This window comes from Zingiber officinale, chromosome 4A (genome assembly GCF_018446385.1).
Source record: "Zingiber officinale cultivar Zhangliang chromosome 4A, Zo_v1.1, whole genome shotgun sequence".
NCBI lineage: Eukaryota > Viridiplantae > Streptophyta > Magnoliopsida > Zingiberales > Zingiberaceae > Zingiber > Zingiber officinale.
In genome coordinates this window covers 109,094,398-109,118,320 of record NC_055992.1, presented here as the reverse complement: position 1 = coordinate 109,118,320, position 23,923 = coordinate 109,094,398, and the positions used below count along the sequence as shown (strand labels likewise).

The 23,923-nt window shown below is 37.6% G+C and overlaps 2 protein-coding genes across 2 annotated transcripts; both read left to right on the top strand.

Annotated features, from left to right (window-relative positions):
- The first annotated feature begins 15,057 nt into the window (after nt 1-15,057).
- LOC121970530 lies at nt 15,058-21,041 on the top strand. Its single transcript, XM_042521303.1, has 7 exons — nt 15,058-15,207; nt 17,002-17,204; nt 17,802-17,965; nt 19,160-19,262; nt 19,503-20,006; nt 20,176-20,513; nt 20,633-21,041. The coding sequence occupies exons 2-7, from the start codon at nt 17,048-17,050 to the stop codon at nt 20,789-20,791; spliced, it is 1,425 nt and encodes a 474-aa protein (XP_042377237.1). The 5' UTR covers nt 15,058-15,207; nt 17,002-17,047; the 3' UTR covers nt 20,792-21,041.
- A 1,166-nt stretch (nt 21,042-22,207) lies between these two features.
- LOC121970529 (chlorophyll a-b binding protein of LHCII type 1-like) lies at nt 22,208-23,195 on the top strand. The gene has a single exon (XM_042521302.1). It carries the CDS (start codon nt 22,268-22,270, stop codon nt 23,069-23,071), a length of 804 nt encoding a protein of 267 aa, XP_042377236.1. The 5' UTR covers nt 22,208-22,267; the 3' UTR covers nt 23,072-23,195.
- The last annotated feature ends 728 nt before the right edge of the window (nt 23,196-23,923 follow it).

Below are 23,923 nucleotides of genomic sequence, written 5' to 3'. Positions count from 1 at the left end.
GACTTAGTACAAAACCTTGGTCTAACTGGTTGGGATCCATAAAGGGTAGCTTCGGTCAATTCCACTTAGCCAAATACACCAGGTCGAAGCCATATCTTCCTAGACATGTGTAACAACCCAAATTTCCTCATTTCGAGTCCCAAAAGTAATTTAAAAATATTTAAAAATACTATAAAAATATTCTAGGGATTTTTAGAAATTTTTAGAGTATTTTTATGTAATTTTTGGAGGTCGTTTGGTATTTTTACTAAACGAAAGAAGTTTGACAAAAAAATATCCAAACTGAGATTCAAACTATGGACCTCAGACCTGAACTGAACCTTAATCAAATCCAGCCAGCCAACTGTTCCACGACCTTTTTATGAACATATGGAGAACAGAATTTATATAAGTAGTAGAAGTTAATAACAGGAAATAATAGGAAGAAAAAGGGGTTGCAGCCGAGATTTGAAACCACGAGCCGAGACTTAAGCAGAACGCAGCCAACCAAGTGTTCCACGGGAGTTTTGTTAATCAAGTAGGGAACAAAATATATATAAGTTATAATTGGAACCTAAAAATAACCCTAGGTTATAAAAAGAGGTTAAGTTAAGAGAGGAATTAATTTCTCTCGATTCCTCTCCTCCTCCCTCGCGTACGCGGTGGCCCTTTCTCGAGCGAAAACGCAGCAAATACCTAGGCGACTCCGGCAGCCGGCGAGCACCCTTCTCCGCGGGTTCTTCACATATCCGAACTCCTCTCGGCAAGGTGAATGTGCGGGCACAAGAAGAGGCCGAGAGTTGCAAGTCTCCGAACCCTAGAACCTCCTTCCTCCTTCGGTTGTAAGTCTAAGAACAGCGATGTAAGTGCTTCTCACCTGCAGTAGGAGTAGCTCCGGATTCTAGTTTCCCTTCTTTATTTCTGAAGTATGCTGTGAAAAGAAAAAAATGAATGATGTTGTTTGAAGATTTCTGCCATGAACCCCAAAGAAAAGAAAATAAATGAATGGTATAGATAAAGTATGCATTTAGATTTGTGTTATAAAGAGGGGCACAAACAACCCTATTGTTTGGTTTCCTTGTAGTTTAACAAGCCTGCACAGTTTGGTGATTTGGAAGTTCAATTTCAAAATCTTGTTGTAAATTCCGAATATGAACAGCCCTTACAAGTGCAGATTTAGTTTTGTCTTTTACCTTTAGCAAAGGCAGATACAGATTCGGGTTCCTTTCATGTGTACAAGTCCTTAGCTGCTTCTTTCAAGAGTAGTTATATAAAATAAACTATATGTTGATTTACAGTACAACTCCTCCACATGTCTGCATGCTTCAGCTGAAAATTGACTTAATAAATATGCTTACGGAATTTATGTTGTAGGTGTTGGACTTTATTCTCGCTCTCTACCTTGCGTGTTAGCTTCTAGATTGATTCATTCAAGTGTACAGATTTAAGTCTCTTTATTCTAACATGTGGTTTAGGTATACTTCCTTGTTACCATTCATTCTAGGATACAGATTTGAGTTCCTTTATGCAGATTTAGTATGCAGATTTAATTAATTCCAGTTTTAGTTTCCCTTGCCACCTTAGGCGCATAAACAGCTGATATGTAGTCTTCAGCTTTAGATTTCAATAAATCTATTTAGAGGTTTATGAGGAGTTATAAGAAGAAAAGACCAAGGACTTGATAGGATCCCTAAACTTTAATAATTGGGAACAACAACACACTAAGTGCTCAAAGAAATGCCAAAGCATTTTATTATAAGGATATTAAAAGATAACAAGTACTTTATTTTTTTAAAAGAAAGGCTAGTACCCGACTTCCAAGGTTGTCGTTAAACAAATTCAGGTGACCAATTCCAAGGTCTTGGCCCTGGTAAGACCAAGGTCTTTACCCTCGTAGGACTGGTGACTAGCTACCACAGTCTCTATTAGGGAGCGCGCATTGGTACTATGCCTGAGCCCAAGAAAGAAGTTGATTATTATTTTAAAGTAATAAAGTATAAGTTTTGAAACAAATGAAACAAGCTTCACTTATGTTTAGAGTCAGCAAGTTTAGCTTCTTTTAATTCGAAGCATGCAGTATTAGTTTTGTTTGTTTCCTGATTAGTTATTTAGCTAGATTAGCTTTATCTTCCAGCATGCAGTTTTATCCTTGTATAGCATGATTAGCTATTAGAATTACATGAGTAGATTCCTTAGCTTTCCTTTGCTATTAGATTAACATGAGCAGCTATGTTTATGCTTTATTTTCTTTTAGATCATACAGTTTCTAGTTCTTCTTGTATACATGCATATCCATGTTTTTGTGAGTTAGATAGCGCTTACTAAGCAAATTTTACTTATAGATTGCATTTCCTCTTACTGCAGATAAAGGAAAGGAAAAGATTTAGCAAGGAAGACGACAAGGTGGTGGGATGGTGTGTGATGCCAGGACTGTGGGAGAGAACTGGGAAGTTTTGAGTTTTCGTGTCTAGTGGATAAGAAGTAATTGAGTTGTACTTTATGGTTGGTGTCATTTGAGATTGTATTTTATATTCCATGTTTTATTGAGTTTATTCACGTTTTAGATTGCATGTTGTGATGAGTTTTTATGTAATAAGTAGATATTATAGTGTTTGACACTTATTAAACTGCATGGGTGTTTGATACATGTTCCAGCCGCCTGTGGCTGATGTATATATTTATGTATCTCAATTTATGGTCACCGGTACAGGGGAGACTTTGCCGAAATTTTTCGATAAGGACTCCTCGTGGTTTCGATCATACCGGTTAAGTAGAGTCAGTAGTTAAGTAACGGTCATCCTTAGAGAGTAGTATAGTATAGTAAGAAGGGTGGTCGTTACAACATGCATAGGCTAAGCTTCCCTAACGTACTATCATCCAAAACTTCACCAGTACCATAAGTCAAGTTAAACTTGAACCTTTCTAATTAGTCATAATTACCCTGCCGGGTAGGTTAGTTTTGGAGGTGCCAGCTATTCTGAAACCTCCCCCTGAATTATTAGTCTTTATTTAGTTTTTTCGTTATTGGTTTATGTCTGTTCTTTTTGTAATTATATTTAACTTCATGATATTCTAAGTTTTGGTGAGTTTTAAAATGTTTAGTTTTTGAATTTGTTGATTTAGATTTATATTTAGGAATTTAATTTGAATTATCTGATTTTATATAGTATATTTTTTCTTTAGGTATGTAGTATTGGTTAAGTCCTACTTGCGTGGTTAAGCACGCTTTCGGAACCCAAGCTTTACTTGTTGGTTTATGTTAGGTTATTAATGATTTAAATGTCTTATTTGAACTTGACTAATAGCTAAGTCCGGTTTTGTTGTAAATTGCTTTTTGATTATTTAAGATTAAATCTAAATTTTTAGATCTTGTTGTAGATTTTTCTAACATTTCTTTTAATTTATTAATTTCTATTTTTAGTGATAAATTATCCTCCTCAAGTGTTAGATCTCGAGTTGGATTATTTTTTGTAATTTGTTCCTTAAGGTTTTGGTTTTCCTCAAGGAGTAATTTGTTTTCATCTTCTACTTTAACTAATTTCCTATTTAAACAAGAAATAATTTTAAAGAACTTTTGATTTAAATTTTGGTATACCTCTTCGGAAACGAGTACGGACTCATGGCTCAATTCAGGTTCGGACCCGTCTTCCGATTCGTCCTCCGACTTTGCTTCGCGGGCCATCAGCGCGAGGTGACTCTGGTGCTTCTGATCTTCGACCTCCGATTCGTCCGAGGAAGAGTCGTCCCACGTCGCTTTGAGGGTCTTCTTTTTGGTCATCTTCGGTTTGTCGTTCTTCAATCTTGGGCACTCGTTCTTGTAGTGGCCCTTCTTGTTGCACCCGAAGCACGTCACATTCCTTGGTTCGGTTGGAGAGTTGATCTTCTGCAGGTCCTTCTTGTTGAAGCTCTTTTCTTCCTCCTGGTGAACATTTTCCTTACCAGGTTCACCAGGTACTCTTCGTCTTCAGAATCCTGGTCAGAATCTTCATCGGGTTCAGACTTGTTCTTTGTTCTTTCCTTGGAGGAACCTGCAAACAGGGCAATACCTTTCTCGGTTTGGGCGTTAGTATGTTCGTGTAGTTCTAATTCACAAAATAATTTGTCTAATTTTAACTTAGATAGATTTTTTGAAATTTTGTAGGCATCCACGATAGATGCCCACAAATTATTGCGTGGAAATGCATTTAACGCGTACCTTATCATATCTCTATTTTTCATCTGGTGGCCTATCGCGTGGAGCCCGTTAAGGATGTCCTTGATCCTCACGTGAAGCTGACTCACCATTTCTCCTTCCTGCATTTTTTATGTTAAATATTCTATTTAATAACAAATCACGTTTTGTTACCTTAGCGTCGCTGGTTCCGTTGTGCAGCTCGATCAACTTGTCCCAAAGTTCTTTCACGTTCTAGTGCGATCCTACCCGGTTCAGTTCTTCCCTTGTTAGTCCGCATTGTAGCGTGTTGATTGTCTTGTTCTCCGTCGATGCTTTCTTCTTTATGTCCGAAGTCCACTGTTCCGGATCAAGTAGATTTCTGGAGTTGTCAACTGGTGCTCTGTAGGTTTTTGTGACGCTGAGCCATTGGTCGAAGTCCGTCTTCAGGTAGACTTCCATCCTTTTCTTATAGTACGGAAAATCATCCCCGTTGAATAGGGGAGGGTGTACCGTGCTAAAGCCTTCAATCTGAGACATGCTGACCCTGCACACAATAAAGCAACGACAGACAAAGTCCCAAGACTTGGTCTTGGATTAGTAGTGCGGGAAGAATTAAGAATAATAAAAGGAGCTAAATTGGTGTTGCACCAATTTAGATTTAATTGCGACGAAAAAAATTTCCAAAAAGGTAATAATACCAGTTTAGAATTATGCAAAAAATTGAAAGCCAAAAACGAATAAAAGGAAAGTTTCACCCCCTTGTCTGATTGGTGGTTGCACTAAATCAGAGCGGTACCTGCTCTGATACCACTTGTTGGATCGTGAAAGTTGATAGAGGGGGGTGAATATCGATTTTAAATTTTATCAAGAGATTACACAGCGGAAAATGTATAAGCGAAAAGTAAAGAGCAATGCTAACACAGTTCAATTTACTTGGTTCGGAGCCTGTGTCGACTCCTACTCCAAGGCCCGCACATAAGGGTGCTTTCGATGGGCAATTCGAAGGTTTGATTACAAATTAAGTACAAGAATACTAATGACAAAAATAAAACAATACCAACAAAGAAAGAAACTAGAGGAACAGCGCGTTGTCGGAGCTTTGTAGCGTCACAGGAGCACAAGAGATCAGATTGTGAGTTCTATGTTGAGCTTTAGCTTTAACCCTCCTTATATAGGAGGTTCGGGGTGCCTGGAACCTTCAGGGCACCCTGACCATGATGTAGTCGAGCCAACCAGGGCGCTCCACGTGGTGAGGTGACGCTGAGGATAAATATTTGCCTCCGGGTGCCCGGGTACCTCCCGGGCGCCCGGACCCTGTTTTCCAGCGATTTCCTACCAGCAAGAAAACGTTAGTCCGAGGCAAATATATATCCTGCAAAATAGAGTATTAGCACAGTTTATCATTAAATATTAATTAGATTTCATCTCCTCGAGATCGAAATCTAGTCAAGATCTCGACTTAGAGTTTTGAAATGGTTCTAAGTCAGATCGGTGCCTAAGTTCCCTTCCCGGGAACGCGTTCTCACAGTCACTCCCCTCTAGTGACTTACCTTCACTTACCTGCCAGACGTTCGGTCAGCCCTTAGACCTGTCTGGGCTTCGTGCCAGCTATCCGGTCAGCCCGTCGACCTAGCTGGACTTCGTGCCAAACGTCCGGTCAGCCCGTCGAACCGTTTGGACTTCGTGCCAGCTATCCGGTCGACCCGTCGACCTAGCTGGGCTTCGTGTCAGATATTAGGTCAGCCTGTCGACCTATCTGGGCTTCTCCTGCACACTCGGTCAGAGTGTTAGATCAACAACAAGACTAACTTAACTTATTTTGTTATTCATCAAAACCTAGGTTAGACCGTTAGTGCTAACCGCACCAACACTTCATACTTGTAATCTTTGCAATATCATAATGATTGCCCAAAATAAATGCTCAACGAACATGGGCCTTGGAGTAGGAGTCGCCCAAGGCTCTGAACCAAGTGAAAATACTTGGGTCTTTTTGTGTGTGTTTTGTTTTAATGTCCGCTGCTTTACTCGTACATTTTCGAATACGAAAAGTGAAAGCCACGAGCGCTATTCAACCCCCCCCCCCCTCTAGCGCTTCTCAATCCAACACGATCAACCCAGAACTTGGAAGCAACCCAAAAGGTAATAAAGTTAATTTCAGATCTATTACCTAACAAAGTTACATGCAGGATAGGAAAGGTCAAGGATGCCTACGAGTTTTGGACCTGTCAGCTTCACGAGGAACCGTTGGAGTTAGAGAATCAAGTCAAAATCAAATCCAGACTCGAGTCAGATCCAAAGGAGAAGCCTACTAAATTAGGGGATGCGCTTAAGATTAGTATAATTTACCCCAAATACCCCTACTAGTAGTAGTTTAAATTATCTGCATGATAATCTAGATAATTATGGAATTATCCCTTGTATATTGCATGACAACCTATTTTTTGATCAAGTCAATCAAGATTTTGATCAAATTGGCATCAACCGTGACTTAGTCAAACAGAACATTGACCAAATCATTCAGACACATTAATTAATTCAGAAAACTTAAAATTAAATAAAAATTTAGAAATAAATAATTTAAACATTAAAATAAATTTGAATTTAAAAAATAACGAAATAGATTTAGATAAAATCAATAAATATCTTAATAAATTATTTAATAATCTAGATAATATCAATATAAAAAATTCTATCCAAAACTAAGATAATTTAATTAATAAAAAATTAAATTTTAAAGATAAGACTAATCTAATAAATTCAATTAATAATATAAACTTAAAAGACAAAGAAAATATAAGGATAAATTCAAACACTTTAATAAAATCAAAAACAAAGTTAACAAATTCAAAATTAATCTAGAAAATTCAAAATCAACAATTAATACAAAGTTAAAAGATAAACCTTTAAAGAAATATAATTCAAACAATTCGTATTTAAAAATTAATAAAAACTTAAACACTAAAAATAATCTTAACTTAATAAAATTAAGATTGAAAGAAAATTTAAACATTAAATACACTCCTTTAAAGAAAGACAATTTGACCAATTTAATTAATTCAAAATTAAAAACTTAAATTTAAATTACAAATTAAACATTAAATCTCAAATAAAATTTTTTAAAAAAAATTAAAAGCAAAATTAATAATTTAGGAGAAGGCTCCAAATTAGTTGGCACCTCCAAAATAACAACTTACCCGGCAGGGTAATTAGGATTAGATTAAAAAGGGGTAAAAGTTTAACTTGACATACGGTACTGGTGAAGTTTTGGATGATAGTAGGTTAGGGAAACTCTGTCAATACATGTCTAGGAAGATATGACTTCGACTTGATGCATTTGGCTTAGTGGAACTGACTGAAGCTACCCTTTACTAATCCTAACTAGTTAAACCAAGGTTTTGTACTAAGTTCAGTTGACAGTGTTGTGCCAATTTCTCTTGGTCAAGTTTGACTAGTTTGACTAAGCTTGGGTTGAGTCAAGCTTGAGTCAGGATTTGAGTTTTGATGTTTGACAATATAAGGATATTGTTGGAACAATCGTCTGGTTATGGAGATGGTCAAAGGATTGACCAGGGTGATGAGAATACAAGTCAAGTAGGTCAAGGTTGACAGGAGACTTGACTGGGAAAGTCCTAACTGGATGTTAGACATTGGGAGAGTCCTAGTGAGGAGATAGGTAGGAGAAAGTCCTGGTGAGGATACAGGCAACGGGAAAGTCCTAGTGAGGAGCTAGGCAGGAGAAAGTCCTGGTGAGGAGTCAGGCAACGAGAAAGTCCTAGTGAGGAGTTAGGTAGGAGAAAATCCTGGTGAGAAGTCAGGTAGCGGGAAAGTCCTAGTGAGGAGCTAGGCAAGGGAAAGTCCTGGTGAGGAGCCAGGCAGTTGGAAAGTCCAAGTGGATCTCGGCAAAGGAGAAAGTCCTGGTGAGGAGCCAAGCAATTGGAAAGTCCAAGTGTGATCTTGGCAAAGGGTGGAAAGTCCAAGTGTGATCTTGGCAAGTGAGAAAGTCTTGGTGAGGAGCCAGGCAATTGGTAAGTCCAAGTGAGATCTTGGCACAGGTTGTAAGTCCAAGCATGTGGTCTTGGCAAGGTAAGTCCTAGTGTAGTGGTATAATCCGACAACTAGGATGAGGTCGAAGGAAGCTCCTGAAGGTAAGACATGAAGGATGAGAGATATCCGAGGGGTGCAAGGCTGATGGAGGAGGCTAGAAGGTTAGTTTGAGGTTGGTCGGGTGTGACCAAATACTAGACACGGAGACCCAACAGGTCACGGTTGACCAGGAGTTGGGTTGGAGGCTTTGGACTTGAGTTTGAGTCAAGTCCAGGCTGGTCAATCGATCGGGTGATCAATTGAACCAGGGTCCAATCGATTAGTGGATCGATTAGAGTGTGTTGCGAAGGAAGAAATGGCTCAATCGATTGGTCGATCGATTGAGACAATAATTCGTGAGCACAGAAGCCTTCCCAATCGATCGGGTGATCGATTGGGAGCTGCCGATTGGGCGATCGATTGGGATCTGCCAATCGATCAACCGATAGATTGGGCAGGGAAGTTCTTGCGCGATCGCGAGAACATAGAAAGGCTCTGAATCGATCGGGCGATCGATTCAAGCAGTCCCAATCGATCGGTCGATCGATTGGGCAGCAGAAGCTCGTGCGTAGACGCGAGAGCACAGAAAGGTGCTGAATCGATCGGACGATCGATTTAGGCAGTCCCAATTGATCAGTCGATCAATTGGGAAGTGACCGTTACGCAGGATGCAGGTGATAGACGACTGCGATGAAGCGGTGCTGACGTGGCAATCGATTGGGGATGAATTGGATCGATTGAGAGCACTGTTTAAAGCCTGGGCGGAGTGTTTTCTCTGCAGATTTTTACGATTTGTTTTCTACAAGCTTTGTGCGATCTTCACAATGATTTCTCCAGCACTCACGCCAGTTTTTGAAGACACTTGAGGAGCATCTTCAAGGTTCAAGAGGCAACAACAAGTAGCAAGAAGAAAGGGTATTCACTTGTATTCCTAGGGTTTCTTCTTGTATTTGTGTTTGTGTTGTGTGTGAGTTTGTACGAGGCTTCTCCGCCTCCGGTTGCGACCGAGGAGTGTTTCATAGTGGAGATAGCGTGTCATGTGTAGATCCTTGGATTAGTCACCTCTTCTTGAAGTGGATACCAAGTACATCCTTCTTGTTAGCATTGTATAGTTTGTCTTCAAGTTGTATTCCACTGCAAACCATCAAGACGAAGCAAACGACGCAAGCGCGCGACGAACCGCTATTCACCCCCCCCCCCCTTCTAGTGGGCACAAAGGTCCCTACAGATAGGATTATTTGGAAAACCTCGAAAGTATGGTTACTCTAATGATGTCCAGGTGACTCACCATAGCCCAGAACAAACTTGAATTTAACACAAAGTTAAACCAAATCCTAAAACTGAACATAACTCATCTCAGAAAATTATAGAATTCCCCGATTGAAAACATATATAAGGTGAGATAACTAAGGATTTAAATTAAATTAAATATAATTAAATTAAATTAACTTAAATTAAATTAAATCTAATTAAATTAAATTAAACTAATTAAATTAACTAAAATAATTAAATTAACTAAATTAAATTAAATTAACTAAATTAAATTAAATTAACTAAATTAAATTAAATTAAACTAATTTAATTTAATTTAATTAAACTAATTAAATGAAATGAAATTAAATTAAATTAAACTAATTAAATTAAATTAAACTAATTAAATTAAATTTAAAACTTAAATAAAAACTTAAATTAAAACTTAAAAATAAAATTTAAAACTAAAATTAAAAATTAAATTTAAAACATAAATTAAAACTTTAAAATTAAATTTAAAACTTAAATTTAAAACTTAATTTAAAACTTAAATTTAAAACTAAAATTAAAACTTAAATTTAAAACTTAATTTTAAAACTAAAATTAAAGCTTAAATTTAAAACTTAAAACTTTAATTAAAATTAAAATTAAAATTAAAATTAAAATAAAATTACAATTAAAATTACAATTAAACTTGAAATTAAAATTAAACTTAAAATTAAAATTATTTTAAAAAATAATTATTTTTAAAACTATTTTAAAAACTAAAAATTACAATTACAATTACAATTAAACTTGAAATTAAAATTAAACTTAAAAGTAAAATTAAACTTAAAGTAAAATTAAACTTAAAATTAAAATTACACTAAAAATTAAAATTATTAAAAACAAATTTAAGAAATATTTTAAAAATTATTTAAAAAATATCTTAGAAATTATTTTTTAAAAAAAAATATTTTTAAAATCTATTTAGAATTATTTAAAAAAAACTCTTTTAAAAATTATTTTACAAACTATTTCTAAAATTATTTTACAAACTATTTCTAAAATTATTTTAAAAATCATTTTAAAAGCTCTTTTAAAAATTATCCTAAAAATTATTATAAAAATTATTTTAAAAACTATTTTAAAAAAACTTTAAAAATTGTTTTAAAAATTCTTTTAGAAACTTTAAAAAACATTTTAAAAATTCTTTTATAAAATTCTTTTAAAAACTTAAAAAATTCTTTAAAATCATTTTAAATTTTTTTTTAAAAAAAATTATTTAAAAAACTATAAAAAAATAAAATCATTTTAAAAAATATTTTAGAAAAACTTTAAAATTCATTTTAAAAATTTAAAAACTTTGAAAAATCATTTTAAAAATTCCTTTAAAAAATATTTTTTAAAAAACAAACTTTAAAAATCATTTAAAAAAACTTTTAAAATCATTTTAAATTCTTTACAAATCATTTTAAAACTAAGACGCTTAACTTAAAACTCAAATACTAATTAATAAACAATCAAATCAATCAAAATTCAATCAACCTAAACTTTAAACTTAATTTAAAAAATAATAACTAATTAAACTTAGGTAGACAAATGTACTAAAGTCTTGAAATTGAACATATCCAAACTCTAGTACAAATTAAAGGGGAGTGGTAAGTTAAGGAGAAGTTGGGGGGGGGGGGGGGGGTTTTTATTTTACTTTGAAACTTTGACTTCCATTTTTTTAAAGCCTAAGTTCAAAAAATACTCTTAAACTTCCTTTCAAAAAATCTTGACTTTTGGTACTTATAGAAAGTTTTTTGTTCACTATATCGCTTAGAAAAATGTTTTAAATCATTTTTGTAACTAGACAATTTTGTTAAAATTATTTTGGCAAAGTTACTTTGAAATTTTTTTACTCAAAGAAGTTTTTACAAAGCTTTACTTTAAAAAAATTCTCTTAATAATAAACTCCTTCAAACTTTCATTGAAAATATTACTTAGCAATTTCTCTTTAAAATTTTTCTTCTTAAAGATTTTTTTTGTTACTTTTCTATACAAAGTGTTTTCAAAAGGGTTTTCTACTTAGAAAAATTTAAATCTTGTAAATAATTTTTGAAAAGTTATTAGTTGTGAAAACTTACTTTTATCACTTAGAAAAGTTTGCTTAAAATTATTCTGGCACAATTACTTAGAAGTTTTTTTTTAAAAAAAAATAATTCAAAATTTTTCTTCAATAGTTAAGGACGCTTTTTAGTTATTTATTTTGAAATAATATCAGGTTCAGGAGGAGGATTAATAACTTAAAAATTATTTTTTTTTTTTAACTACTAGCATTTTTAAAACTGTAACTGAAAGTTTTGATGTCGCCACTCTTTCTCCATTCTGTCGTCGCCTCCGACTGTTGGTACAGGTTGCATTAATGATCTAACTTAAAGTTTTGATGAATGACAAAGTAAGTTAAATTATGTTTATTGTGATCTAACGAGTTAACCAAGAATGCAGGAGAAGTCCAGATAGGTCGACGAGCTGACCGGATATCTGGCAAGAAATCTAGCTAGGTCAACGAGCTGACCATATAGCTAGTACGAAGTCTAGATAGGTCGACGAGGAACCCGAATATCTAGCACGAAGTCCAGTTAGGTCAACGGGCCGACCGGATAGCTAACACGAAGTCCAACTAGGTCAATAGGCAAACCAAATAGCTGGCACGAAGTCCAGACAGATCGACGGCTAATCGAATGTCTAGCAAAGCGGTAGGTTAAGGTAAGTCACTGAAGGGGATTGACTTGGTGAGGACGCGTTCCCCATTTGAGGGAACAGTACGCGTCAATCCAACTTAGATTCATTTCAAAAATCTAATTGAGATCTTGACTAGATTTTGGTGTCGAGGGGATAGAATCTAATTACTACTCTGTTTTTATAATTGTGCTAACTTTGTTTTGCAAGATAGTATAATGTTTATTGCTTCGGACTACTCTTTTTCTTGCACGAAAAAGCTTTGCTGGAAAAAGTGGACCAAGCTCCCGGAATGCAAAAGCATATCTCGTCACAAATGTGGAGTGCGCTGATTGGTTGGGCTGACATCACAGTCTAGGCGCCTGGAAGGGATTTGATCGCCAAAGATTGCTCTATTACGAAGTTGCTCCAAAGACTCTCCTACAACGCTGCGAAGCACCTCCTATAACCTGCGACTCAGTTTTAATTTCCTTGTTGTCGTTAATTTAGTTTTATAGTTCTTATACTAATCTTGTAACTCTTTTTATGAACTATTAGTGGATTGTCCAACGAAAACACTCAACGAGTACGGGCCTTGGAGTAGGAGTTGACGAAGGCTCCGAATCAAATAAAATCTTAGTATGTTAGTATTATTCTTATTTTTATGTTTTCGTTATTGCTCGATTAAGTTTCAACGATCGCTATTCACCCCACCCCCCCTCCCCTCTAGTGAACTTTACGATCCAACACCAACAACCACCATCACCTCGCTACAGGCCTAGTCGTCCCTCCTCTTCCCACTCCCTCTCTGGCCATTCGCCAAGGCAACAGCCGAAGCCATACATGATGAGGAGCATTACGCCTCCCTCTCCCTCAAGTTAGCTCTCTTATACTTCATCGCCACTGCCCCCCTTTTCACGATCACGAGCAAGTCTTCTCTGTCGCACGCACACCAAGCTGCCTCTCCCGTCACTTCGCCTTCTCCTCAGCTGAGGAGACTGCTACCGAGCACCATCGATGTAAGCGTTGCCTCATGCAGAGGGAAGACCTCCTAAGCCACCCTCTCCTCCTTGATATTCATGCACACAAGGCCACCAAGCACGCATGTTGCCGCCTCTGGTGTCCCCTCTAGTGGCAGTCGCCTCCCTCTCACTCTCCGTGTTGATGCCACCCCGCCAGGCTCCCCTCCTTGGGTGTTTTCTACCAACCAACCTCGCAGCTCTCATTGTAGGCCAGGACATCGCCACAGACACCGCCACCTCCTCCTCACCGTCGTTGTTGACACCCCTGATTGTCGACGTTGTCCTCCAACGATCGGTGCCAGCCACTCTCGACTCTCTCCAGTGCCAAGGGGTGTCGCCTTCACACTCTGGCAATACGGGGTCGTCGCCTTCATGCCACAGCTATTGTTGTCGCCCTACGGTATCCAGTCGCCAATCTAATTCCCTACAGTTTACTATTTCCAGCATTCGTTGATCTGGATTGTGTACTATGTTCTGACCTCTGCGTCGATCTAGCTCTTGTATAGTGTTCCGGTCTGTGTGCCGTTGTCATATTTCGACCTATGTGCCGCCTTCCGGATCCATGCCTCGTCCGACTTCCCGCCGTCAGATCCAGATTCTCATCCGACTCACATTCATCTTCTCTTATGAGTTACGACGACTTAATTGGCGTCACGACCAGCTCACGAGTCTACTAGAGGGCGTCCCCTCGACCAGAATATGTTTTTCATACTTATTCTCCACGTACTTGAATATTCCACTATTTATTCGGCTTCTTATATATTTTTAGGACCTGTCTCGAGCATCGGGGTAATAGGGACCAGAGCAATCCAGTCGCTGTCTGCAGGTAGCATTGACCAGAGACCTTCTGATGACTTAATCAACATAGAAGACAACTCATCATACCTCCCTCCGGACCATAACAATTCGATTAATATTCCAATCATATCATCATCCCGATCATCCATCTGACTCAGCTTCTGGATGGAATCATCTTTCATTCAGATGCACCATGACCCGGACTTCTAGGTCAAAGAATCGGACAAATTCAAGCCGGAGAGGTTCGCTTAGGGTGTGTCCAAGGCGTCACGAAGAACGCCTTCTTCAGAGGCGGCCACCGGATTTGCAACGGCCAGAATTTTGCGCTGGTGGAAGCCAAACGCTGGTAGAAGCCAAGTTGGTGCTGTGCGTGATCCTTAACGCTTCTCGTTTGATTTGTCGCCGTCGTACACTCATGCGCCGCATACAATTCTCACCCTGAAGCCTCAACATGGGGCTCCGATCAGGTGGGCTGTGAGTCCAATCCATAGTAATGAAGATAAAAATAATAATGGAGGATGATAATCAAAAAAAAAAAACATCATTTTCCCCCAGCATCTCGCAGTAAATAAGTTTCTTTTTAGTCAAGTGCACAGACAGAATGGGTTGACAGTCGTTAAGCAAATGACATTTCGAAATCATGGGGAAAATTTGTGTCTTCTTCTTTACAAATTAAATCAACCCTAATGCACGTGCACGCCATGCGCCGTCAAACTGGAGCTTTGCTATATGCCATCCCAATTTTTCATCCACTAAAGTCGATATTTGATCTCGCTCTTCTTCAATGATGGAACCGAGAAAGTACCATAAGAGTGAATTTATCAATCATTAACCAGCTCCGTGCCACAAACAGCATCCTCCTTCGAGGGCGATTCAGTACTCGACACGTAATTGCAGACCCAGGCCGCATTTTAAATCACTCCTCGGATCGGGAGCGCGTTGCGGCGGAGTTCTCAAATATCTCGCACGTGGTGAGCCGCCTCCTGCTAAGAGGCGAGTCCGGTCCGCAGCGACCCCACGCGTCAAAAATTTAGAGGCCGATCAAAATGATGTGCACCGCATCAAAACCATCCATTTGTGGTCCCTAAGTTGGAGGCGCCGTCATCTTATATATATCGACAGAGACGGCCGACCCCAATTCGTTGCTCCTTCCGGCGTCCGTGCCTCCGCCCTCTCCCCGATTCCGGCGTTCTTTTAGAGAGAGAGCGAGAGAGCAGGCGACGAGCTAAGGTTTCGGTACGTGTTTTTGCTCCCTTAACTATTTAATCTTTGTTTGTGTTTTCCCTCTCCCAATGGCTGATTGATTGGTTTTGATGGTGTTGGATCGTTAAAATTGGTTTTTACAACGCGTGTTGGTTTTTTCTAGTACCTCAGGCTGAATTCAATTCTGATCTTGCGGTTCGGACAGTCGGACTCCGGCTCGTCTTATTTAGAGACGGTCGGTTTATTGATTTTTGGAATCTTGTAGCAGAGAAAAATGTTTTATTTTCTCGACGCTAAAGTTGTATCTTTCTGGTATAGGCCTTATTTTATTGGTCTTTTCACTTTTTATTGGACTACTTCCGGGTGATCGGAGTTAGTGTCTTGGTTGTGCTAGTTGATGGTAACTCGGTCGTTAGGTTTTACCTGACGTTTTGGCGTTTTTTTTTTGTTGTTGAATTTATGTTGCGATTGCTGATACTCAAGATTATCCTAATTCCGACGCTATTTTCTTTTCAACTTACAATGATTATTATTTCAGTTGATCGGTTTAGCGGATCAACTTTATCTCTTTTGAGCGGGATGTCTAGATGATCTAAATATGGCATGGTTTAACTAGTCAATGATTAATTTCTTTAGGAAGTTGTTGAGAAATTTCTTCTGTACTACTGATTTTTACTGTTGTCCAATTTTTATTTATTTTTTTCTAATTGTGTTTAATATCTTTTAGAGAGGGAACAAAATTTCATATTCTAGATTTGTGAATATACATACCTGAGAACAAATTCAACATTGGGAGAAACACCCACATCCCAATTGTGTGATTTTGAGATGTTTTTCTCTCGTGAATAATATAGATTTACAAATTATACTCATTATAGTTTCTACTTGCAAACTACAATGTACTTATGTGTAGTTTCATCTATATACAAGATCTACTATGTTTCCAAATACATACGTTTCCTTTTTAGCAATGTTTGTTTTTAAAAAATTATTCTGATAGGAACTGGATTAGATAATTGGCAATGAGAAAAGCAGGATAAAGATGTGATGACTAAAAGAAACCCTACAAATATAAAAGTACCTGTTCAGTGATATAAACTACTTAGGTATTATGTGTTCATGTGCTCTCTAGTCATATGACATAAGCTACTTAGGTATGATGTGATAATGTTTTCATGTGATCTCTATTCATACATCTTTTAGTTCTTAGTGACTACATTGCTTCTTTAATCTTTAAAATTGTATTATGATTAGTTTCCTTTCTTGCATCAGTTGTTGTTTGAATGATCTTCAATAAGATTCTACGAGGTTTGTTTTTCAAGTAACTCTTGAGTGACAAGTTCAAGATAGTTATTGTGTCACTTTGGCATCACAAGGGCAATTATACTCACCAAGTTGAACTATTTAGTCACCTATCCAAACTTTTTGCCGAATGCTCAGAAACTATTTTTCAGAAATGAACTATTAGTATGTTGTCAAGCTTATTGCTGAATGCGTATATAATTTGAACCATGACCCTCTAATGTTTGTATGTCCAACACCTCTTCTAGCTGACAGAAAGGTAAAAAAGGTCATAAATCTGATGGAAATGCTCAGTGATACAGGAAGCACGCCCACATGTTAATGTCAATAGAAAACAACACTTATCTAATTAGAAGAATTACTAATAAATGCTTAGTTGAAATAATGTCTCAATGGTAATAAGTACATCAAGGGCTCTATCCTAGTTTTGATGGTTAATCCTATTTATGTACTAATATACATGCCATTCTGCATTTTGCTGTGCTATCTTCAGTTTTCTGATGTTGCGTTCCTTTCTTCTTGTAGTTCATGTTTATCAAGTTGAAGTCCACTGCATATTGTAGCAGCTCAAATGCCAGCATTGAGGATGAAGAAAAAATTAAGAAGGGGATTTGTAGAATTGCACAATTTTCATATTCCTGAAAAATCAATCAGAAGATCAGAAAACTTATCGTCTCAAATTAATACAGAGGTGGACCCCAATGATCAGAGTTACCAAAATGTTGTTGGTGAGCTATAGTACATTTTTGTTGGGATATATTTTCTTCTTCCTTCTGTATCTTTTTCCCTTTTTTTATTTTGAATCAATCCCTCTCTTCTGAATGAACTAGCAGAGAGTTCTTCTCTCTATTTGTAACTCAAATTGAGAGGCTGAGATACCATATTTCACACACATGTACACAGAATCAAAACATGCCTGTTTGTTTTGCAAGGTTGAGTACTATTTGATCTCTTCTGAGAACCCTGAGATTTCCAAAGATATTATAGGTTATCCTTGTTGCTATGCCCCTTAATAATGTATTCAAAGCTGTAGGATCACCTACTGATATGCTTGTATTGGAATATTTGCTGTAGAATTCCCATAATTGTATGCTTGTTTTCCTTAACGATATTCTTCTTATGGGGAAAGAAAACATCTAGTCATAGTTTTCACTATTATTCATCAACTTTTTAGTGCTTGTTGGTTGTTTGATAAGCACACACATGCAATGTGCGTCAAGTTTCTTTCATACATTTCTTCCAATCCTTTTCTTGCCATAAAGCTATTAATATTATAAATATTTATTTGATATAAAGTTTATTTTAGTTTAATTTTAATGCTACAGGAAAGCTTTCAAAAGAAACTGCTACCAGCGCTGGAAACTCATTATGTGACTCTAGGATAACAGATTCTGATGGAACATCCACTATATTTTTGAATATGTCGTCATTGCCACCTGATCTTTTGCCCGTTGAAACAATGGCATCTATTTGCTGGTCTGAAACTTCAGTATGTATTTAATCCTTATTAGAATGATTTTCTCTTTCATTTTCTAATTTCCTTTTTCTTTTTCAAGCATCTGATGGCTCTAATCTGAGTTTCTTTTTTCAACCATAACTTTTTTTAGCAACTTATTGTCTGGCTTGTCCTTTTTCTGGAAAATTATATATCATAGACAACCCTTAAAGATGACTACTCTATGGCACTTCCCATATTCCTTAAAAGGCTATGTATGGTAATTTATGGTACAGGTTACTCTAAAAGTCTGAAAATTTTGGGCCGTAAATGCAATTGCCTAGAAATCTGCTTCAAATAATATAGATAGAACTGTCCTGTTTCATAATTTTGATGGAAAAGTTTGAGGTCTTCATCTAGGAATTACAGATAAGCCCAGATTCTGGTGCACTTTAGGCATTCCTATTCAGAAAGTGTTTGTGGCATTTTCTAAATATATATTTCAGAAGGAGATGTGCTGGAGATGTGCTCAAATAAAAGATAACTAACAGCCATATGACTGGAAGCATCAGTGCTGTTATGGAGCACAGCTGAGCTCATCCAATTTCTTAGATTAGAGCGAGGAGAAACTCCATAAGAGAACAGTGGTGTTACCATCCCCATCCTTTTACCACCCTGCTTCATCCTAGTGCTTGAAATTTCTGTCAGAGCAGTTGCTTAAACAGTTCACCATCTGGCTTAGCCTCTTGTTGGGATAATGTGATCTGTACTGTATTACTGTGCTCTATGGTTCTCATTGCCTCACTACTCAGTTGCACCTTTTTCCCATTGGCATTGATGTTGTGATATCAATTTATCTACAGTCCTCTATGGTTCATGGCCACGACATGCTTGGACAAGAATTGTTTGTTATTGATACTTGGATTAGGGATGCAACCTTACCGCTTATTCTTAGGGGTGAATTTGATGTGGTCCTAGAGAGTGGTAAATTGTATGGACCCGTCTAGTGCTAACTGCAAGTTCTTTCATCTGATTGAGTCACTATTGTTGGTTGAATTTGCTATATCATAGGCAGGGTTTTGCACATGGTCATATTATTAACAACTAGCCATTTAACTTTCCTTTATCACTGTCCACTGAGCCTTTGTGTTTCCTTGTTTGTTTATTGGCCAAGTTACTTTCATTATTTCAGATTAACCTCTTGTTCTTCGTTTTTTTATGTGTGGTGATTTTTCCTCACGCCTACAGGGTTCACCGTCAACAATGTTACTTCCTGAACAAGAAATGACTTTCTTGCCCAATTTTGAGGATGGCGGTCCTCAGCTAAAGCTATCTAATCATTGTAATGGAGGTGAGAAGCCCTTCTCCCTTTTTTGCCACCCGAAATGGCTCTGGTTTCAAATAATGTGGATGTGGTGTTCCTTGAATCTTTGAACTACATTGTTTGATTTTTCTTATGCAAACCTGCAAATAAAATTTCAGTTCAAATACTCTAGTCTAAAATATCTCTGATGTGTTCTCCTTGTTTGGTAATTTCTTAATCATTTCAGTTGTTTGAATTGTCTTTAGTTTTCTATATTTTCTTCTGCAGTTAAATGTGGAAACCATGAATTGCCTAATCTGGTTGCTGACGAAGATGATGGGAACAATGGGCTATCTGATTATCAAGCTTGCAGTTTATTGGAGCTCTATTTAGACACTTTTCCTTCTTTCCCAGTTGATAGTAGCATGGGATTTGCTGATGTCTCTTTCCAAAATTATGAGCTTATTAATTCTGGCAGATTAATCGATGTGGTAGAAAAATATGTGACGCTTCCATTCCTTGATAACGCAATTGAATCCAGTGGTATACCCAATAATGAATCGACCCAAGAAATCATGAGCTCTGATGATGCCTGCTTATTTTTAGCAACTCATCAAGAATTTGACTTGAATTGTTTTTCTGGTGATTTTGGCAAAATAGATTGCTTCAATCCACAGTTAGATTTCAGATCTTTTCATGATATTTGGGCTGTTCCATCAAATTTTCCTACTCTACTTCCGAAGGATGAAACACAGGAAAGGAAGCCGATAACCCTGGTACTTGATTTAGATGGTACGGCACCAACCATTTTGTAGCTTTTCTCAGATATTTCTAACTGTAAACTCATGTTCATTCTTGCTCCTGTATCTTACTGTTTCATTATTCCAAATATTTTGTGAATTTGATATTCTATACCACTTCTTTTTCTTGATGTTAATAATAACTGATATTTTGTCTGCAGAGACTCTGGTTCATTCTACACTAGAGGAATGCGACGATGCAGATTTCACTTTTTCAGTTTTCTCTAACATGGAGGAGCAAACTGTATATGTAAGACGGAGGCCTTTCCTACAGATCTTCCTTGAGAGAGTAGCACAAATGTTTGAAATTGTTATTTTCACAGCTAGCCTAAGCATCTATGCTACACAGTTACTCGACATACTGGACCCTGATCAGAAAATAATTTCTAGGCGCGTATTCCGAGAATCCTGTTTATTCTCAGATGGTTGTTATACAAAGGACCTTAACATTTTGGGAGTTGACCTAGCCAAAGTAGCTATAATAGACAATACTCCACAGGTACTATTCCTTCGCTTCATATCAACAGCAGCTTGTCAAACGACATTTATCGAAGGTCTTTTGATAAGCTTGCATAGTTTTCTCTCTGACACATTATTTTGTTTCCAAAAAAACTTCAGGTTTTCCAGTTGCAAGTTAATAATGGCATACCTATTAAAAGTTGGTTTGATGATCCATCAGACTGCGCCTTGGTTCAGTTACTCCCTTTTCTGGAGACCCTGGTTGATGCTGAGGATGTTCGTCCAATTATTGCAAACAAGTTTGGTAATGAAGTGTAGGAGATCTTGGCTAGGGATTTCACTAACTCCTTGAATTTATTATATCGACACACTGGCTCCATCGACTACTTTGAATATAGATTTCTGATTTTTCCTAGTTGTTTCTTCGATTTATTCTAATTTTCAGGGTTCATGCAAACAAAAATTGTTTCTAATTTGTCCTCTTCACTACTTTCAGCTGTATAGTCTTCCCTTAGATACATTTGTTTACTTCAGATTTGTCAAGGAAATAAATGCTGGTTTTGTCTCATTATTTTCTAGTGATATATTAAGTGGACCGATTACGGATGACAATTCACTCTATTTGTATAATGAGATTGAATTTTTATAATCTGGCTCTCATGTGAGTGTTAATTATCCCCAATAAAAGATAGTTTAAATTTTTCTTATATTCATTTTGTGTAAATATATAAAATAATAATAGGCAGAATGTTTTAGCTCGTTAGATTTGTTTGTCATTTTTCGTTTACTCATTTATTCTTTAGAGAATGCTATACGTAGTGATAGAGAAGATTAGATAAAAAAACAAAGATAATTAAGAAATAATAATTCTATAAAATTTATATTTTTAATTTTATAACTGGTGTTGCTACTAGAGCAAAAAGTTATTGTTCATGATAAATTATTATAATATTTTATCTTAGTATAATAATTTTTTATATAAAAAAATCAACATCCCACGGAGTATTTTATATCCATTAAAAGTTAAGTTTAAAATTTCTTAGAACAAATATCTATATGTTAAAAGTTAAGTTTAAAATTTCTTAGAACAAATATCTATATAGATACTATCTGCATGCACAATATGTGGAAACTATAACTGTTATTAATAAGATGACACATTCGTTTTAAGTAGAATTATATATATTATAGTAAAAAATAGTATCAGTCATTCTAGCGGTTTCATATGATTAATCTTACGATCATATATATAAGAAGATAAATCAAAAAATTATAATTAATTAATACGAGAAATTTTTTTTTCTCAATTTACTGAGATTCTAACCCGGCACCTCATACACATAGAGGATATAAATAGATAATCTCAATTTCTTCAGCCATATAACTAATACGGTAAGAGGAATATAAATATAAATATATAATGGAATGTATTTTGAATTCCAGCTGTGGAAATAATTTAGCCATGAATCTTGATCGTGACCCAAAAAAATCTACAGCTTCCAATTCTCCATCGACACGTGTGCTCATCCTGCACCACGATCATACCCAGTTGGATTCGAAACCACGAGCCCAAATATCTCATGACCGTTGTGGATCAGAACCCGCCACGTCTTCGAACAAAATCCATGCGTCTCCAGCCTCCAGCCAATGAGACGCCAGATAGAGATTGCGAAGGATAAGCTCGCCACCAGTTCGTACTCGCTCCTGAGCCTTTAATTACCCCCGACGCAGCCGAAGTCTTTCATCGAACACCTTTCCTTCATTACTCAGTCTCCTCTGCTCTTGCTCAAGTTAATGGCTTCCACCATGGCGCTCTCTTCCCCATCTTTCGTCGGCAAGCCTGTCAAGCTCGCTCCCTCGCTTTCCGACGCCCTTGGCGGTGGCGGCCGGATCACCATGCGCAAGCCGGCCACCAGGCCCAAGCCAGCCGCCGGGGGCAGCCCCTGGTACGGCCCCGACCGCGTCAAGTACCTCGGCCCATTCTCTGGCGAGCCCCCATCCTACCTAACAGGCGAGTTCCCCGGCGACTACGGGTGGGACACCGCCGGCCTCTCCGCCGACCCCGAGACCTTCGCCAAAAACAGGGAATTGGAAGTGATCCACTGCCGGTGGGCCATGCTCGGCGCTCTGGGCTGCGTCTTCCCGGAGCTCCTCTCCCGCAACGGCGTCAAGTTCGGGGAGGCAGTGTGGTTCAAGGCCGGATCGCAGATCTTTTCCGAGGGCGGTCTCGACTACCTCGGCAACCCCAGCCTAGTCCACGCGCAGAGCATCTTGGCCATCTGGGCGTCCCAGGTGGTGCTGATGGGTGCTGTCGAGGGCTACCGGATTGCCGGAGGGCCGCTCGGGGAGGTGATTGACCCGCTGTACCCCGGCGGCAGCTTCGACCCTCTGGGGCTCGCTGACGACCCTGAGGCCTTCGCGGAGCTGAAGGTGAAGGAGATCAAGAACGGCCGTCTCGCGATGTTTTCAATGTTTGGATTCTTCGTGCAGGCCATCGTCACCGGAAAGGGGCCTCTGGAGAACCTGGCCGACCACCTAGCCGATCCGGTGAACAACAACGCCTGGGCCTACGCCACCAACTTCGTCCCTGGCAAATGAGCAACGAACTGATTGAGCCAAAACGAGGAACTCATGTGTACTAGTACATTTATTTAAGAATTAGTGCGGAGGAATGTAAGTTTGTAATTTATTTACTCTTTCTTATGTTCCTTGTTTGTCTCGATGGATTTTAGGGTGAGCATTCATGATTTTTGCAAGCAAAACAGAAACCAAATAACATCTTTCAATCCAAAAAAAATGACGGGGGAAGGGTAAAAGCCTCCACGTATCTTCACAAGGTCAAGATATCTATTTACGTGGATGATAAAAGTCAAGTCAAGATAGCTCAGTTAGGGAAGACCGGCTCGAACCATGTCCACTGGGATCGGTAAGGCTATTTGACTAATACTCCCGACCGACTATGCCTGTGCGGGCGTAACTTGAGCCAAGTGCTAGTGCCAATGCCACTCCTGATCGGCCATGCCCGTACGAGCGTCACTTAAATCGGGCGTCAGGAGCCAATGTTACTTTTGACTGTCCATATTCATCTGGGTGTCATTGTCATTTGAGTCAGACCAACCAAACGAGACAAGGCCTTGGTCACCCGAGAAGTAAATATCAAAATCATATATCTAATTTTTCGATCGATTGTCTTAGACTAAAGTAACTAAAAACTCTCAAATATATTATCAATATATTAAATACAGTAAATTGTTATCATAATATTAAAAGTTATGATTATTGATGGTTAATAAAAAAAAAGATCAAATCCATTGGAGAAGGTCAGAAAAATCATATAATATTTATCCTTAGCATAGAAAAAAGTCAAAAGTCATCGAAATCATTATGTTCCGTTATCTTTCTTGGGTTCACTTTCATGAAAATTAGTAAGCGATAAACTTTGCTGATGGG